This window comes from Crassostrea angulata, chromosome 1, assembly GCF_025612915.1.
Source record: "Crassostrea angulata isolate pt1a10 chromosome 1, ASM2561291v2, whole genome shotgun sequence".
NCBI lineage: Eukaryota > Metazoa > Mollusca > Bivalvia > Ostreida > Ostreidae > Magallana > Magallana angulata.
The window spans coordinates 16,284,602-16,303,476 of NC_069111.1; the positions used below are offsets into that span (position 1 = coordinate 16,284,602).

The following is an 18,875-nucleotide window of genomic DNA, read 5'->3' on the forward strand; positions in this document are numbered from 1 at the left end:
AATATTGTATACTATACTACTATATGCTTAACAATCAAAATATGTCTTTGAATTAAACTCACTTTTGTTTGAAGGACAATAAGTTTGAGATATACAAACTGATGAATAAGAAAATATGATTTGGCAAAACGATAAAAAGAATTCTTCAGAAATCTTTAATGCTGCAATTTATTTGTAATACAGATGGGAAATGCTCCATCTGTTTTACAAATCTAAGCATTCACTTTTTCAAAAACAACAAAGGCATTAATCAATTCCTTTACATTTTGCCAAATAGAGCAGTGCCCATATATTTCCCCATAATGATTACTAGTATCTTAAATACGTTCAGGCCTATGATAATGAGATTGGTCACTTGATGCATCTTAGATCTTGGGATATGATGTCCAAAAGAGTAGGCTTCTTTTTATATATTGTATAATGTATTGCCAAATCTTGGAATATATGAGAGTTTAATAATGTTTTTAAAGAGTTTCATATTCAAACACTTCGAAATAGAGTGATAGAAAAACTATTCTTCAGGTGAGCGGTGTGGCCCATGGGCCTCTTGTTTTAGTGTGATGTTTACTTTTTTCTACAATTTTATTTTGTAAGCTATGAATGTACTAAAATTTCTTCCTTTGCCTAGAAGGAGAAAGCGGAGCTTCCGTTTTCTAAAACACATCGAAAACCTCTTTGTCTTTCTCCCTTTAACTCATGGTGTTCGTAGCCTTGTAACTCAAACTCCGCTATATAAAACTAACCATACACAATAAAAGTTAATTAGAAATCTACAGAAATAATAAACCAATACACTTTATGTTTTAAGCAGTCATTAGTGCATCGACATCAACTTGCGAAAATTAAAGTTCAATTAGAATGTGCCGATTGTCAAGGCATCAATACAAAACTGAACAACCATAAATTAACCACTTCTAATGAGGAATTCATCAAGACGAAATCAAAGTTTATTAACCACTGTTAACAGATTCGTATTTTTTGGGAGTTTTTATAACCATTGATGGCATTTTTATCTCAGTATTTGACATTTTTTTTTAGAATGAGTGATCCCATTTAACACAAAATGCTATCATATTGCCCTCAAACCTAGAACGTCCTCGTCTTTAATTCTTTCTATAAACGGTTAAAATAAATATAATTACTGTATGACTCTTCAAAAATGACTATTGATTTTTTTTCTCTAATTTGTACTGTACATGTACCTCTGACTCTATACCTACATTTGTAAATAATTATATATATATGTACCTCATGTACCGTCATGTTGATGGTTTGAGTGAAATGAATTGAATTGAAATGATTGACCGTGGACATCTGAGAGCTACTAGTACCATGGTTTGAGTTCCTCAAACAAGAAAAATTTGTTTGATTCACAGCGATTATATTGCCTGAATTCGACAATTGTTCATCAATTTCAACCAATCTGGAGTATAAACACAACAAAATCTATTAAAATTCATGTTTTATCCACAATTACCAACAACAGAAAGAAAATGATTTATAAACATGGTATAAATTTTTAGCATACAAAGTGCATGAATAACAGCTGTGATTATTTTTTCCTTTAACCGAGTTAAAAAGAACCTGCATAGAATGTTTCTCTTCAAATTAAAAACAATTCTATGGTTTTCGATTTTGGGCTTAATAACATCATCTGTTACACTTATAGCCATGATCTTAAATAATTTAAAAGTATTGTCTTATTCATGTAATTGCCGACATGATACATAAATGTAAGATTCCCTACACATTAACTGAAGAAAGATTACAAAAAATACATATTTTTTAGGTATTAAGCAGAACCATAAATTTAATCAAATTCATTCAGTTATAAAATCAAATTTAAATTTCCCTGAATAGAGAAACACATGTTAAATTGATGAATTTTGCACATTATGGTAAAATACATTAAGATGTCTAAAGAGATTCAAAAGACATAATACTTTTGTAAAAAAAAAAAAAACATTGCTAACAAATACCAGTATCTTTTTGGACTGTAAAAAGAATATTCAACTATTATGCTTGTAGTATCAGCTGTGAATTCTTTGTATAATAAGGCCTGTCTGAATACCAACACTCTTTTTTTCTAAACTTTAAGCTTTAAAAATTAATGTTTATTGTCATGGAATTATAAAAAAAAACATGAAATCTTCCTAACAGGACAAATTTCCTTAACCAATAACTGATACATACACTTATGTAAATGATAAGAATTTTACAACACAAGAAAAAAAATATAGATACCCATTCTTCAATACTGCTGACTGCAAATTAAGTAATGGCAATGAACAACTAAAATATTAAATCAACAACTCTTTTTCCCGTAAAGCTAAAAAGGAAATGAATTAAATACATCATTTATACAAGTTCATGTACATCAACCCTGTGCACTATTGATGAAAAATGAATTTACAAACACTAAACACACAAAACAATTTCAGTGGTCCCAAACATGTCTAGATAAATTGAAAACAATCATCTTTTCTTCTCAAAATTCAACTAAATGTAATTGTATATTGCACCAAAAACAAATCAAACAACAAATAATTATAATCCTTGCAATAAACATTAACAATACATGTTTATACATTTACTAAAACACAAAAACTGTAATGAAATTCAATCATTGACTCATTCAGAAACAGAATAACCCTGTATACTTTATGCTGATTGGTATTTGCAGGAAGTTTCAAATAATAACAATTCAAATTAATACTTGAATACTTATGTTTTCAGCAAATTGCACAGGACACATGGATTATCATTCAAAATTTTTAACTCCAAACCATATCATACAAAAATGTCATTTTTTTTTTAAAAACATTTCCCTTTACCTCATCACAATGACCTTTGCAATAAACTTTATTTGAAAACAAAATTGAATAATACAAAATCAAAAAAAAAGTCTCAAGAAGACCATCATTAGAGCTTATCCATCAAAAAGTCACTCATAAACATGATTCAAATCCCGAAGTAAAAATCCTTGACCTCGTTGCACTGCGTAACCCTTTACCCGTGACCTAATTCCTAGCGTTGCCAATAATGGACAGGATAAAGAGGAAGAGATTGACGATGTCCAGGTACAGGTTGAGGGCAGCAAAGATGTATTCCTCTGGGGACAGGCTGTACTTGTGTTTCCCTCCCAGCATCAACTGGGTGTCAAAAACCAGGTACTGAAATAGGAATTTGGACTTAAAAAATCTTCATGTACAAGCATGCATTAACTCTAAGCTTTTTAACATTTTTATTATGAACTTCATGTATGGGTATAACAAATCTTCAATAAAATTCAAATGAGACACACATGGAAGCAGAAAATTTACTTCGAATAGATTGTACGTAAGACTTTGGAATATGATCACTTCAGCATACAATTATTTAATGTAACTTATAAACTTATAAAACTAAAGGCATTTACCTATGTATTGTCAACAGCCATGAAATTTTCTGATACGCACTTGTTCATTATATTCATGTTCAAAAGCAGCGAAAGAAATACTTACAAATGAAAATAGCAGAGCTCCAAGACTAGCATAGACAACAGACAAAACCTGTAATAAAAATGAAACAAATAAAATTCCTCAGAATTACAATTACAGTCAAACTTTGTTATCTCGAACAAAATGGGTTTGTATTAAAACTTCAAGATATCCAAGTATTCAGGATATTGAGGGTAAAAAACTTAAAAAATAAGTGGTTGGGACTTACAAATCACTTCAACATTTCCATAGATTTTCAGATGTTAGTGTTTGAGATACCAAAGTTCAAGTGTATCTGGTATTAACACTTCGTTAATATAAATGCACTTGAATATACATTCGTTTGATAAATATCACTATATTAAAACCATATAAGCATAGTATAAGTCTTGTTACATCAAGTCAGTTCTCAGGTACATGGTTCTTACTTTGGTGTGAAATATGGCTGCAAAAAGTCCAAACAGTATGAGGATGATCAGAAACACAAAGAGAAGTCCTCCCCACATGGTGAAGTCATACTGCAAGATAGTAACAGAATGTGAAAGAGAACACACATGTACAGACATAGGTCAATTATATTCACAGACAAAGGTCAGTTGCACCCATATGGACTGCAAAACTATACTGGTATTTTTTAATTACATGTTCATTAATTATTACAGAGCCAAAGTTACAACACACAAAAAACTCTGAACTTAGTTTGTAACAAACTCACTTTTGTTTGGAAAGCAAAGACGGTAAGTCCAAAGCACACACCCTATTGAAAAAGAAAAAGGAAGTTACAATGTAAAAGCATTAATTATTTTACAGAATAATTGTACAGTTTTCACAGATTTTATTTTTCATATTTGTCTCCTCTTGACATTGAATCCTTACAAACATCACCTAAATAAATAAATAAACCTTTTCTAAATGAAAGTTTGAATTTTGAAAGAGAGTTGACTGTAGAATACACTGAAGTATTAATTAGTTCATACTCACAGCTGTGATTCCAACAGCCAGCAGTACAGACACCTCATCATAATGACTATGGATGAAAAATGAATATATTGTACTGTATGAAACACAAACTTATCCCTCTGATAATTTACTGACACCTCCAATGCATATTCTTGTTGCTGAATAAATGTTTTGAATATGCTGTTGTCAAATGCTGCTTTGATTACCATTATTGGGATTTGAATAGGCACAATATACATATATCACTATTTGGGTGTTAATGGAAGATGCATGATTTATTCAGACAAGGAATAACAATTAAACAAACACTCAACTTGTAAATACCGGTAATACAAGGGAATAAATGTAAGTGATGTACAAATATATCATCCTCAATTCTTACCCAATTTCAAAGAGGTTTTAGTTTTAGTGAAACCCAATATTCATTAGAGCTTACTATACATCTAGTGTAATCTCCAGCAGGTTGTGGCACTGAATTTGAATAATATCTCCAAAACTTCACAAATGCACAAATCTGTCAATTTTAAACATGAAGAACAAAACTTTTAAATACTCAGAATACTAGTAGGAATATTGTAAATATTTACCTAGTCACAGCTCCAAGCAAGATAGATTCACAAAGGGTCTGTAGGTGAAAAATATGAGAGTATGTATTACACATCTTTTAAAAAAGTTTGAAAGATAAATATTAATGACACAAAGTGTGTCCATGGTTGAAATTGATTATCACTGCATGGTTGAATTACATCTTTATTTCCATTTCAACATGTAATATATTTAAATGCTCAAAAAAGCAATACAATGCACTGTAAATTGGAAAATGATATTATAAATATCATTAGTGATTACCAGTATATGTACAGTAACATCAAATTCACACTAGTATGTGACATTTATATGTTTACATAAAACAGACACATGTATAGGTGTAATATTTTAACCAGGTCTGAACTCCAAATAAATTCACAACAATACATAAAGATATTTAGTTAACTTACAAATATTCCTAGAAAAATCATGTTCATTGGAAACTGACGACGGACATTTTCACAGCAAGCAAGAATGATGAGAGTCACAAAAGTTATTGCACTGAAAAGAAAAAAAAAAGATACAAAAATACAGTATGAAATTTCACTTACATGCATGACATCTTTAATACTTAAACATGTTATCAAGTTCATTTTGTAATTAATAGTGCAAATCATCCATAGTCCACTCTAATATTTACAGATCTATTCATAAAGTTCTAAGGTCTTTGAACAATTTCCCCCAAAAATATTAAAATTATTTTATCTATCACCAAATGGGGAAGTGGAGGAGAAAATATCATCATCCAAATTTCAAAATCTCAAAATATAAAATTACATTAAATGCTTGTTTAACTTTCATATTATGCTTTTCATGTATCAATCAAAACTGTCATTTCATAGCAATTAAATATTATTTAATTCATAAAACAAATTTCTCCCCCAGTACATCCAAGTTCTCATGTTCTTGTCAAAGGGAAATATTTGCTTCAGAGAGTATCTACAACAACTTACAATGCTGTGTACCATATCCAAGGGTTGTGCATTGAATACTGTTTCACTGGTTCTCTGATTGAAAAAAATGTTTACAAATCAGTATGGGTGAAGAGTCAACACAATATTTGTGTTTATCTAATCTCAATAGTTTTTCCCACAAAAATATTAAAAACAAAAATTGTTAAACCATAATTGATTCAGTCTGTCATTTGAACGGTTACTGGTACTTCAATTTTTACAGTTCAATTTCCTGTCATGAAAATAGCTGAACACACTTCTTGTTTTTAAAGAATTCAAATTTCATTGATTTGTAAAATTACTTGGATGATTTAACTACATACTCACATGTACATAAACATCACCATGACCAGGATTGTGACCAAAATTTGACACAAAAGGATACCATACACCTTTCTTATGAATCCTATAAATATGAAAATAACTTTTTATGACAAAACATGTTCTGGTTAAAAATTAAAATTCATCGCAAAAATTATCAACTATATCGTGTCATATGCTTTTTTCCTTGTCAAATATGACTTGTCCTAGTACAGTGTTACATATAAAGGATTTTTTGGTCACTTACCTAATCTTACATTCTTCTCAGAGAATGCAGAGAACTCTTGGTCCATGACAAGATCGGAGTCCTCTGAATACATGATGCAGGTGGCTATATAATGACCCGAGTCTGCAATATGAAATAAAACCATATACAAAATGCAGATAAGAAAAATGCACTGTATGAATCTCACATTGTTTATATTTCAAGACAGTTGATGTTTATTACTGGTAAAACTTCAGACACTATAGTACGATTTTATACATTACATGATGCTGTGACATATATACTACTGACAGTAGTTTTTTTTAAGAACATGAATGCTTTAGGAAGTAAACAATTCAAATGACGCTGAAGAAGCTAAATCTTTCAAGCATACACTTCCTTGATGTCTGTTAGAGCATACATGTAATGTTCATGCGCTGAGCATCTTTCCTCATCTGAATGCTGGAGAAGAAAACGTACCCAATTTAACAGGTACGTTTTCTCCAGGAGAAAACGTACCCTATGAAAATAATAAATAATGGTTTTCACAGACATTCTTAAATGAAATAAAATATACCATGAACATTTGTATCATTTGTTGCTATTGTTCTTAAATGCATACAATAATTTGTAACATACACATACACGAACATGGCCTGAGCATTTTAATTAGTCAACAATTAATCCACCATGAACAGAACCGTTAAATAATTAGTTTTTATTGCAATCTCATTTGGAGAACTAAATGATGAGTATCTGAAGAAGTCGATATCGCGTTTTTTAAAACATTTTTTTTTAAATTATCTATAAAACAAAGTTGCTTAAATAAAACCAAGTCCAAGTCTTTTAAATATTTGTTTGATTCATATATATGGAAAGTACTACGAGATGTAACATTGAACAGTCAATTTGCTTTGAATATATTTCTATACATCTATGCATTGAAATATGCATAAAAGTAGCATTTGAAAATTATTTAAAAATATTAAAAACTATTAATTAGTATAATTATGATTTTCATAGGGTACGTTTTCTCTTGGAGAAAACGTACCCGGGTACGTTTTCTCCTGGAGAAAACGTACCCGTTAAATTGGGTACGTTTTCTCCTGGGTACGTTTTCTCTTGGGTACGTTTTCTCCTGATACCCCTCATCTAATGCTTCAAAACATCGAAACTAATGCGAATATATGAAAGCTAACGTTATACCAGTACTGGAGATAACTAATAACTATGTCATCCCCTAAAGATTTTTGTACTGTCCTTTAAAAGGGATGATATATCATAATTTAAGAAATTACCTCAATTTAGCAAGATGTTTCAGGCTTCAGCAATTGCCAGCGCAGTATTTCGTTGACGTTCTAGAAATGGGAACCAGTTTACTATATTGGTAATTTAGTCGGGATCGGACTACCTCTCTGCGTAATCACGTGATCAAGATCGCGGGAAAATCTTTGTTAGGCTAGTAAACACGTTAGGTGTTTTCCTTCCAATATTTTTGCTTTGAAAACAAAATCATGGATGTTGCCGAGCAAACGATTGTTACAAAACAAGTCAAAGATCAAGTTGGAGAAAGATGTCAAAAGTTATTTCAGGATTTTCTTGAAGAGTAAGTATTTTAGATTCCCGGTAGTTTTACTCTGATGAAAGTAGTACATGCATAGTTCTGGTGTTTCTATCTCAAGCAACTGATTGTTTTTTAAACATAAGTATTAAAAGTTCAATGATAATTTATATTTTTATAATTCAGTGTATTCCACAGACTTTTTTTACAAATGAAAACTGTGAAGAATGTCGGGGGGGGGGGGGGTATCTCTAATTCAATCAGAATAAATGTACAATGTGATATGAACTTAAATGTTCTTTGTTTAACTCTTATGTTTGTTTTGATTGATTTGTAGGTTTAGGGTTGAAGGTGAGCAGAAATACACAGCAGGAATCAATGATCTTGGTCGACCTGAAAGAAACACATTGACAGTCAGTTTTGAGGATGTTGACAAGTTCAATCAAAATCTTGCAACCACAATTGTTGAAGAGTATTACAGGTACTTTTAACAACACCATCTTTCTTCTGTGACTCTTTTGATTTTTACGTTCTTCTAAAGTTTATAATTTAAAAGATATATTCTAAATTATTGTTGCCTCCCCTCAACCATTTTGCATGATATATCTCATTCACAATACCAAGTTCCCTTACAAGGGAATTTCTCACTCTGACAGAAAAATGCTTATGTAACTTAACTTAGTATGCCCATTTTATGCATTTAAAATTAGTTTGGATATTTTTCATCATTTAGATCAAAGTTAGCCCATGATCGATTTTCTCACAGTTGTTTGTATTTTGCAGAGTGTACCCATATCTATGCAGAGCTGTGAAAAACTTTGTGAAAGACTATGCACAGACACCTCAAGGAAAAGAATATTATGTCAGTTTTACAGATGTTCCAACAAGACTTAAGTGAGTGACCTTATATGAACTCTCAAATATCTGTTACTAAAGTTTTGAAGAATTTGTAATCATGCTGACTTTTATGCATTTGCAGGGTGCGAGAGATGACTACAGCTAAAATTGGTACACTACTAAGAATCTCAGGCCAGGTGGTACGTACTCACCCAGTTCACCCTGAGCTAGTATTGGGGACTTTCATGTGCCTGGACTGTAGAACCGTCATACCCGATGTAGAGCAGCAGTTCAAATTCACACAGGTAAACTGATACACATCTGTAAGTTTTCGTAATTTAAGTGCATTGGTTGAAAAGTTTTAGTGTTATATGGATGAAATGAATTATTCTTTAGAAAAGCCTAGTAAAATTTTTGGAGCATTCATAAAGAGCATTTACTTGCTATTAAATTGATAGAAAGTAATGACTTTTTCATGTACATGTGTAAATCAAAAAAAAAAAATTCTATCCAATACAATATATGTATACATAAGTTTTTGAAAAAATAGTTATTCACTCACCATTATTAGGTGGAAGCAATATTCATTTTGGGTGTCAATTTTGGACAATCAACTATAGAACTGCTAAGGTTGACCATTACTGCTAAGTATCATGATTAAGTCTCAAATGATGTTGTCTTTGTTTTAGCCAAGCATTTGCAGAAATCCTGTGTGCAACAACAGAGCACGCTTCATGCTGGACGTCAATAAATCCAGGTTTGTGGATTTCCAGAAAGTCCGAATCCAGGAGACACAGGCTGAACTTCCCAGGGGAAGCATTCCTCGAAGGTAATACAACCAGGATGCATAAATTCGAAGTCCGTTAATTGACCAGAAAATGGGTCATAAATTTAATTGATCAATATTTATTATACCTTGCTATGTTTTGTGTACATTTACAGTGTAGAAATAATTCTGAGAGCTGAGGCTGTGGAGTGTGCTCAGGCTGGGGATAAATCTGACTTCACTGGCACTCTCATTGTGGTTCCTGATGTGGCCACCATGTCTTTACCAGGTATAGTGTCATTTGTTAAAAATCAGGGGTAGACACTAACTTACAAGCCATGGTTGCCTGCAGGGCTACCATATTACATTTCTTTCTAGCCCTGTCTGTGAATTAGTAGCCCAGCAGTCATAGGCTGCTGGCCAAGTCGCAGAGTGACAAGGAGGGTAGGTGCGGGAGGGGCTTTCCCTTCCTGCTGGGAGGGGGGGTACGGGTGGCCACCTTCGGAAAATTTTGGAAATAAACATGCTAAATCCTGGATTCTGATTGTATTTTTGAGCTAAAATGTCAATAAAAAGTAAAATGATTTTTATGGCGTCGAGCGAAGCTCGAAAGCCATCTAGGGATCGTACGTCCGGAAGTTACATTTTTAGGAGCCAAACAACTCAAATGAGTGCAAAGTTTTCGTATGTGTTTGAAGAAAAATAGATGACATACTTCAATTTCGAGCAGAACTGTACGTCAACAAAACAAGTTTGCAGATTCGAAATGGTTGCCGTCTTTAAAAATGTTCACATTTTATTGAAAACAATATGTCTCGGTTTCAGCGGATGAATACACTAGCACCGAGACACATGCGATAGTTGGGCTTACATACTCAATTTGGTTATGAAATGTACTAGCCTGCAAAATAGATTATTTTGTATCCATATCGAAAATTGACAATGCACAAATGTTTGATCTTGTAGAAACAAAACTTCCTAATCGAGCGATAAGTACATCTACAAACAAAAGTTATTTCAAACCAACTAGTGAACTACTTTCACTTTGTAAACAACGTGAATGGGTGCTTTCTTTTATCTACCCCTGATCTTTTCGGCCCGTGTCATTTGGATCCTTGTGAATTTTAGATGAAATTAATAATGAGAGACAGAGTGGTTATCAGCAGTATACAATATATAAGATTAAACACAATAATAATTTTAATATTTATTTTCATATAAAATAGAGAAAAAAAATCTAAAAAATTTTTAACTCCTAAGATATTTCTATAAACTTAAATTTTCAATTGAAATTAAAATTTTTTTAAGAATTAGGTGAGCAAATTTGTAATGAGTTGTAATTTTATTAGTTATGTGATAAATAACATTTTCTATTTTTAATTTTTTTTTTATTTTCGATAATTTATGAAAAAAAATACCAGCTTTTGAACTTAATCATTTTTTTTGGCAAAATATTGCATATAGGGTACCCTCATTGTACGGATAAGTCCTCCTACAGTTTTCAAAATAGGAAGTTGTTCTTTTGCATATCAATTATACATATATCAGAGGTATGCATACTGCTAGGATTTTGATTTTCGATAATTTATGAAAAAAATACCAGCTTTTGAACTTGGTCATTTTTTGGCAAAATATTGCATATAGGGTACCCTCATTGTACGGATAAGTCCTCCTACAGTTTTCAAAATAGGAAGTTGTTCTTTTGCAGATCAATTATACATATATCAGAGGTATGCATACTGCTAGGATTTTGATTTTCGATAATTTATGAAAAAAATACCAGCTTTTGAACTTGGTCATTTTTTGGCAAAATATTGCATATAGGGTACCCTCATTGTACAGATAAGTCCTCCTACAGTTTTCAAAATAGGAAGTTGTTCTTTTGCAGATCAATTATACATATATCAGAGGTATGCATACTGCTAGGATTTTGATTTTCGATAATTTATGAAAAAAATACCAGCTTTTGAACTTGGTCATTTTTTGGCAAAATATTGCATATAGGGTACCCTCATTGTACGGATAACTCCTCCTACAGTTCTCAAGATAAGAATTTTTCTTTTGCAGATCAGTTATACATATATCAGAGGTGTGCTTATTGCTAGGTGTTTGGTTACTGATAATTTATGAAAAAAAATTGCTTGGATTTTTTGTTACTGATAATTTATGAAAAAAAATCAAAAAAATTAGTCATTTTTGGGCAAAGTATTGCATATAGCGTACCCTCATTGTACGGATAGCTCCTCTTACAGTTTTCAAGATAAGAAGTTGTTCTTTTGCAAATCAATTATACATATATCAGAGGTGTGCATATTGCTAGGATTTTGATTACTGATAATTTGTGAAAAAAATACCAGCTTTTGAAGTTAGTCAATTTTTAGCAAAATATTGCATATTGAGTAACCTCATTGTACAGATAACTTTTCCTACAGTTTTATAGATAAAAAGTTGTTCTTTTGCAGATTAATTGTACATGTTTCAGAGGTGTGAATATTTCTAGGATTTTTATTTCTGATTATTTATGAAAAAAATACCAGCTTTTGAACTAAGTCTTTTTAGCAAAATATTGCATATGGGGTACTTTATTTCACTGGATATGGGTTGACATGGATTATGGTTACAGTTCGCATATAAAAAGAAAACCCGGTTAGCTGTCACATTGACAGCTTTTCACTTGTTAAAAAAATTATTTAGGTTTTTACTCTTCAAATTAACTTTAACTCGACGCCATTGTGGCCCTTCAGGCCTTTGATTTTATCTTAACGGAAGAAACAAATTTTATTTAGGCAACTAGGCCTACATTTATCTGTCAATTTTTACTTTAAAAAAAGTACTGGTAACAAGATTTCTATCATGCAAATCCATCTATTGTTTCCGAATAAAGAGATTGTAAAGAGTTAAAACCATAATAATGCCAAATCTATAAAGGAAAATTGACACGCGGTTATGTTAATAGTGGTAGAACCATCTGTGATATTCTTGATGCGCCAGGTAATGCCATATTTTTCCCAGATCAATTGTCTACGTCGGTGTTAATTCACTGACGTTTCAAACACTTTAATAATCCAGATTTTTGAGAAGTTAGACCAAAACAACGTCGAACAATAACATATTAGAGAGACCGAGTTATCTCGTACCGATGATTCAAAATCTTTGGAATTTGTATATTACATTTTAAAAAATATTAAGTAAACACATTGCTTTGAGTGATAGTATAGTATTTTAAATTTCAGTAGCCCCACAGGACAACCTTTATGACTTGTTTGGTAGCCCAACCACAAGTTTCAGTTGTCCCGGGCCAGTGGGCTACCGTTAGTGTCGAACCCTGAAAATATCTTCCAAAACTAACAGAAAATGTTGAGTATAAAACATTTCCATTATTTGTGGTATTTGGTAACTTGATAAAATAAAGATTTGATTGTAATCTTTTTGTCAGGTGCTCGGGCTGAAACCTCAACAAGATTAAAGGGGGCTGAAGGATATGAGACAGAGGGAGTCCGTGGCCTGAAGGCTCTTGGAGTTCGAGACCTCACCTACAGGCTAGCCTTCTTGGCTTGCTCTGTCTCCTCAAGTAACCCAAGGGTAGGTATCTTCAAAATACAGGAAATGTAACTTGTAAAATGTGAATAGTTCTGAGAGTTGTTAATTGAAGTTCACTACAGGGCTCGACATTAACGCTTGTCCGCTTGTCCGGTACCAGTTAAAAAAATATGCGGACAAGTGAATATTGCTGGCCACTTGTCCGACTGGACGAGTGCATTTTTTATAGTAAGAAGTCTCCAACATTTAAAAAAGAAAAGAAAGTTTTGTGATAAGTTTATCTGTAGTCTCGTTATAAGTTTATCGATTAGTTATTTTGAATTTCGATCCCGACATCAAATTGCAATGCAATTGAGTTACTCTTGATCGGGATTGAAGTTCACTAATTTCAAACAACTTTCAAGGTGTGGATCTTAGTTCTTACAAAGTACCAAACACATATGTTAAGAAAAAGAAAGGAAGAAAAGGTAGCAAAGATAAAGGATTATGGAAAGAAATGTAACTTATTTTAGGTTTCATTCATCATTGATAGACTATGATGGCATTCCATGTTTAGTTTAAAAAACAGCTGAGAAATCAATATAACAGTTACATGTATTTTTAAACCTGATGCTAAATTTAAGATGTCTTGTAATTTGCCATGACAAAGCTACAGCTGACAAATCATGTTTAATGTTATATAGAACAAATACATTTACATAATTATAGGAAAGACACTTTAAGTTTCCATTTAAAAAGTCAGGTTATTAATTATAGCTAGAGTATTAATCAATAAATGATTTTATTTTAGTAATAGAGTACTGTAGTTCTCAAGTTGACAATATTTGATCTTTAATATTGAAAATTTTTCGGACAAGTGAAGTTGAAGTTCGGACAAGTAAATGTTTTGGTCACTTGTCCGAATGGACAAGTAGGAAAAAAAGTTAATGTAGAGCCCTGCACTATGGAAAAGTATTATGAAAATATTTTAGTGAGTATGCAGGTTAAATTTACATAAATGATTTACACTGCTTCATTGTTAGAAAATTACCCTAGATTTAAATTTCTAGGTTTACAATGCCCTCTTTAGTTATTTATTCAAATTTTCAAAGAGTTAAGCACTACTACACAAGCTTCTTTGATTTGTTGTGTTTAACAGTTTGGAGGACGTGATCTAAAGGATGATGAGATGACTGCTGAGGCAGTGAAGAAGCAGATGACAGCTGAGGAATGGCAGAAGGTGTACGACATGTCACAGGACAAGAACCTGTACCAGAACCTATGTAGCAGTCTCTTCCCTACCATTCATGGTGTGTATTGAAATAAATGCCTTTTCATCACATTGCATGCATTTTGAAGTTTGTGATGGTGGACTAACTATTGTTATCATCTTGTAGGCAATGAAGAGGTTAAGCGGGGAATCCTTCTCATGTTATTTGGAGGGGTACCAAAAATTACCCTTGAGAAAACCAACCTACGTGGTGACATCAACATTTGTGTAGTTGGAGACCCAAGCACAGCTAAGAGTCAGTTCCTGAAACAGGTAAGAAGCAGATATACACAAATAAAACATCTTTTCATTCAATATTCAATAATGCCACCATTCTGATAGAATTCCTTGGAACTACTGGTGCATGTGTCTGAAATTTCATAGTCTCTATAAATTTTTCCAGGTTGAAGAGTTCAGTCCACGAGCTGTGTACACCAGTGGAAAGGCCAGTTCTGCAGCAGGTTTGACAGCTGCTGTGGTGAAGGATGAGGAATCTCATGAGTTTGTGATTGAAGCAGGTGCCCTTATGTTGGCGGACAATGGAGTGTGTTGTATAGACGAATTTGACAAAATGGACCCCAAGGATCAGGTGGCTATCCATGAGGCTATGGAACAGCAGACAATCTCCATTACCAAGGCTGGAGTCAAGGTTAGAATTTCAACATTGCCAATTTTCGACTATCAAAAACGTTTTATAGAGTTTCACTATTCTTTTCAAAGAAAACAATTAGGGCAATGTATTTGTCTCTCTGGTTATAGGCTACCTTAAATGCCAGAACATCCATTTTGGCTGCTGCCAATCCAATTGGAGGAAGATATGACAGAACGAAATCTCTGAAACAAAATATCACATTGACTGCACCCATCATGTCCAGATTTGATCTCTTCTTTATTCTTGTGGATGAGTGTAATGAGGTATAGCAATCAGCAGTATCATTGAAATTCCTCATTTTCAAGCAAAAAAAGATATCAATTGTCTGAAGAATGGCATTTATGGGAATTCTGTTACAATTCCATTTCAGAACATGTCTGTTGTGTTTTGGTCAGAAGAATATATTGCAACATGTATTTAAGAAACTTTTTTGATATGTAGGTGACTGACTATGCCATTGCCAGGAGAATAGTGGATTTACACAGCAGGAATGAGGAGTCAGTGGACCGTGTCTACTCTGTGGAGGATGTCACCAGATATCTCATGTTTGCCAGGCAATTCAAACCTAAGGTAATTTTGAGGTGGTACACATTGACAATGTGGAATACAAACAGAACATTTGGTGGAAATTTTCGCACACAAATTGACTATCTTACAAACCATATCTTTAGAAATGCATTGTTTTCACTTTGGATCAGCATAATTATTAACTACATGAAGTAATATCAATGTGCACAGTATTTTGACAAGTAATTTTAGGAAAACAAAAGACCACAAGGTTCTTTGGTAGCTGATGTGTTTTGGTGATGTGTTCTTAGATAAGTCCTGATGCCCAAGAGTACATGATAGAGGAGTACAAGAGACTGAGACAGAGGGACGGATCGGGGGCCCACAAGTCTGCCTGGAGGATCACTGTCCGACAGTTAGAGAGCATGATCCGACTCTCAGAAGCCATGGCCAGGCTCTACTGTGTGGATGAGGTAAACAACTTTGTGTTAAAAAAAAAGAATTACAGTGCTGCTTGCCATAAGTTAGCCAGTTTCAGTGTTTCACTCTTGAGGCATTTGCTACAAATGGGATTGTATACACAAACAGGTGCAGCCAAAGCATGTGAAGGAAGCCTTCCGTTTGCTCAATAAATCAATCATCCGTGTGGAACAGCCAGATGTCCACCTGGAAGAAGAGGAGGAGGAAGACAAACAGGAAGAGATGGATGTTGAAGGTATTCATTTATAATCTCTGATAGTTTACCAAGAGGGTCAGTAGCTTAATATGTAACAGTACTAAGACAGAGAGATTATTTCTTATTTTTGCATGTTTCATGGTTACAAATTCTTATATACATGTATTAAGTGTAAGCAGGATGCACCAGATTTAATGTAAATAATTTGCCTCACAGAACCTGAACAAACACCTGCAGAAGCAACAGGTCCTGATGGAGATGCCCCACAGCCTCACAAGAAAGGATTGAAGCTGACGTACGAGGAGTATAAACAGATAGCGAACCTGATAGTGCTGTACATGAGGAAGCAAGAGGAAGAGGCCATGGGTAACTGATCCACTGTAAACTGACAGCATTATGATGCCTCGAAATGAGGTTTTCCCCATCAAATTTAGATATTCTGTTAATGGTTATATGTGGTTTGCAGAGGATGAGACGCCAGGTTTGAGAAGAAGCGAGTTGGTTGGCTGGTATCTTAAGGAAATTGAGTCTGAGATAGACTCCGAAGCTGAGTTGATAGAGAAGAAGACAATTGTCGAGAAAGTCATTGAGAGACTAGTGCATCATGTAAGTAGAAGGGGTATCACATATTTGTACAAATGGTGTCTATTTTGTTTTGTTTTTTCGATAAGTATATGGTACAAATGATTTATTTGTCTACGTCTTTTAGGAATAATTTTTAAAAGTGGTCATTGATTCTTTTTTATTTGTTTGTTCCTTGCTAAATTCTTTAATATCGAGTTCATATGAGAAAAATAAAATATTATATTTATTTGTTATCCAGTAAGTGTGGTAAAAATTGGTTTGTACATGCCTATAGTAGTCAGTACATGCCGCTGCACTTAAAAGTGTCACACTGGCTTAATCATACAGGCCTTTGTGTCTCATTCAGGTGCTACATCAAATAAGTTTAGTATTATAAAGTTTCTCTGTATAAAACTGGAGAGAATGTGTGCACTTTACCTAACATTTTTAAAGAATTTAGAGAAAGACAACATTGGTTACCCGTTCTATGTCTCTACTGATGCTTAGAATTAGTATCTGTCATTTACAGGATCATGTGTTGATTGAGTTAACTCAGACAGGAATGAAAGGACAGGATGACTTGGTGAGAAAGGAAGATCCTTATGTTGTTGTGCACCCCAACTATGTCATTGATGTTTGAACAGGCCGGCACATACCTCAGACTCCTTAGAGTAATTGACTGCAAAAACCATTGCTTAACATGGTGCACATTTCAAACATCAAAATGAGATAGACCTGTTTGTCATGCTGGTCTAGTGAATATTTGTTGATGATTTCAGAAGTATGTGTAAACTTGGGAAAATCATGTACATTTTGTGATGAAAATGTTATGAGTAAAATGACTTTGAATCTGACAATATTACCAGTTTTCAAAAATATCGGAGATATTTAATTTTGCAATATGTATAATTTTTAGATGTTAATGAAATTTTTATGTCTATTTATTTCCATTAAATGTATCTTGATCAAGAAGTATTTTCTAAACTGGATAGAATGTATACCTGGTAATTTAAAAGTGCTCGTGTACATATTTCATTTGGAAGGTCATTCATTGACCAGTAAATATACTAAAGTTTGACCTACTACACTGTATGTATCAAATTTGAATCTTTTTTACCATTTACATGCCTCACCATGTTTTGTACAGTATTGTTTGAAATCATGTTGGGATGGTGTATGTTACATTGTTAGTCATCATCTTTTATATAGATATTCTTACCTAGCCCTTTATTAAAAAATTATTTACATGGCAAACGAGTGCTTAGTAGATTTGTACATATGTAACTTTGGCTCTTCAGGTCTTGATAGTTGAGTCTTTTGGTTACAGACTGAGGATTTATCAAGACTAGTAAAGATGTGTTCACTATTACCTTATTAGAAAAAAGTCTGTGTTTCATGCGATTGCATGTTTATACATTCAGTTGTGAAAATAAGTTCTGCACACAATAAAAATCTTGTGTCACAGCTTGGTTCACAGACAGATTTATGTGCATGTAATAGAAATGTCTCTTACATTATGCCATCACAAGAAATAAATGGCTCAAGAAAAATGAATTGAAGTGTTTTCTTTCTTATAGAATATTTTTACCACAGTTACTTTAAAATGGGTATTTTCTTTATACCAGTCGAGATAAAAGATACTTCTTTAGAGCCAAACATGCATAACAAAGCCATATATTCAATACTCTCACACACTGGAGATAAAAACTACATGCAAGGTTATGTCCTTGAAGCCCTCTACCATAATTGTGAAAATCATGGCCCTTGGGTCAGGGTTCATACCCTAGAGCGGGGCCAACGTTGCTATATAGTGAAAATGTATTAAATATTACAATATCCATCTATATTTGAGATAAAAATATATGCTTCATAATGGTGTCCATGAAGCCCTTTACCAAAATTGTGAAATTCATGCCCCCCTGGATCTAGGGTGGGGCCAATGTAGCCAGCTAATGAAAATTATAACACAGTAGTGGGAGATAAACTGAAACATGGTTGTTATGTTCATGAAGACCTA

General features: G+C 33.1%; 2 protein-coding genes across 2 annotated transcripts; one reads left to right on the plus strand and one right to left on the minus strand.

Moving 5' to 3' along the window:
- Positions 1-1,972: 1,972 nt before the first annotated feature.
- LOC128183962 (protein lifeguard 1-like) lies at positions 1,973-7,931 on the minus strand. The gene is made up of 11 exons (XM_052853211.1): positions 7,805-7,931; positions 6,549-6,650; positions 6,308-6,386; positions 5,981-6,034; positions 5,438-5,528; positions 5,027-5,064; positions 4,461-4,506; positions 4,195-4,236; positions 3,908-3,997; positions 3,504-3,551; positions 1,973-3,173 (listed from the first exon to the last, which is right to left on the minus strand). The coding sequence occupies exons 2-11, from the start codon at positions 6,619-6,621 to the stop codon at positions 3,021-3,023; spliced, it is 714 nt and encodes a 237-aa protein (XP_052709171.1). The 5' UTR covers positions 6,622-6,650; positions 7,805-7,931; the 3' UTR covers positions 1,973-3,020.
- Positions 7,928-18,412, plus strand: LOC128183953 (zygotic DNA replication licensing factor mcm6-like). The gene is made up of 17 exons (XM_052853203.1): positions 7,928-8,112; positions 8,405-8,548; positions 8,851-8,961; positions 9,047-9,209; positions 9,594-9,733; positions 9,847-9,959; positions 13,107-13,252; positions 14,349-14,499; positions 14,587-14,732; positions 14,863-15,108; positions 15,219-15,374; positions 15,553-15,681; positions 15,930-16,091; positions 16,207-16,333; positions 16,511-16,660; positions 16,761-16,900; positions 17,388-18,412. Exons 1-17 carry the CDS (start codon positions 8,021-8,023, stop codon positions 17,496-17,498), a joined length of 2,427 nt encoding a protein of 808 aa, XP_052709163.1. The 5' UTR covers positions 7,928-8,020; the 3' UTR covers positions 17,499-18,412.
- The last annotated feature ends 463 nt before the right edge of the window (positions 18,413-18,875 follow it).

What these genes read in the sequence shown, in the direction of transcription:
- LOC128183962 (XM_052853211.1), bottom strand. Translation starts at nt 6,621, where the DNA reads ATGTATTCAGAGGACTCCGATCTTGTCATGGACCAAGAGTTCTCTGCA. An exon ending in TGGATATGGTACACAGCATT is followed by an intron (nt 5,529 to 5,980) that starts GTAAGTTGTTGT and finishes TTTTCTTTTCAG; the next exon opens with TGCAATAACTTTTGTGACTC. An exon ending in GAGCTCTGCTATTTTCATTT is followed by an intron (nt 3,174 to 3,503) that starts GTAAGTATTTCT and finishes TTCCTATTTCAG; the next exon opens with TACCTGGTTTTTGACACCCA.
- LOC128183953 (XM_052853203.1), top strand. Translation starts at nt 8,021, where the DNA reads ATGGATGTTGCCGAGCAAACGATTGTTACAAAACAAGTCAAAGATCAA. An exon ending in AGCAGTTCAAATTCACACAG is followed by an intron (nt 9,210 to 9,593) that starts GTAAACTGATAC and finishes TCTTTGTTTTAG; the next exon opens with CCAAGCATTTGCAGAAATCC. An exon ending in GGCCACCATGTCTTTACCAG is followed by an intron (nt 9,960 to 13,106) that starts GTATAGTGTCAT and finishes TCTTTTTGTCAG; the next exon opens with GTGCTCGGGCTGAAACCTCA.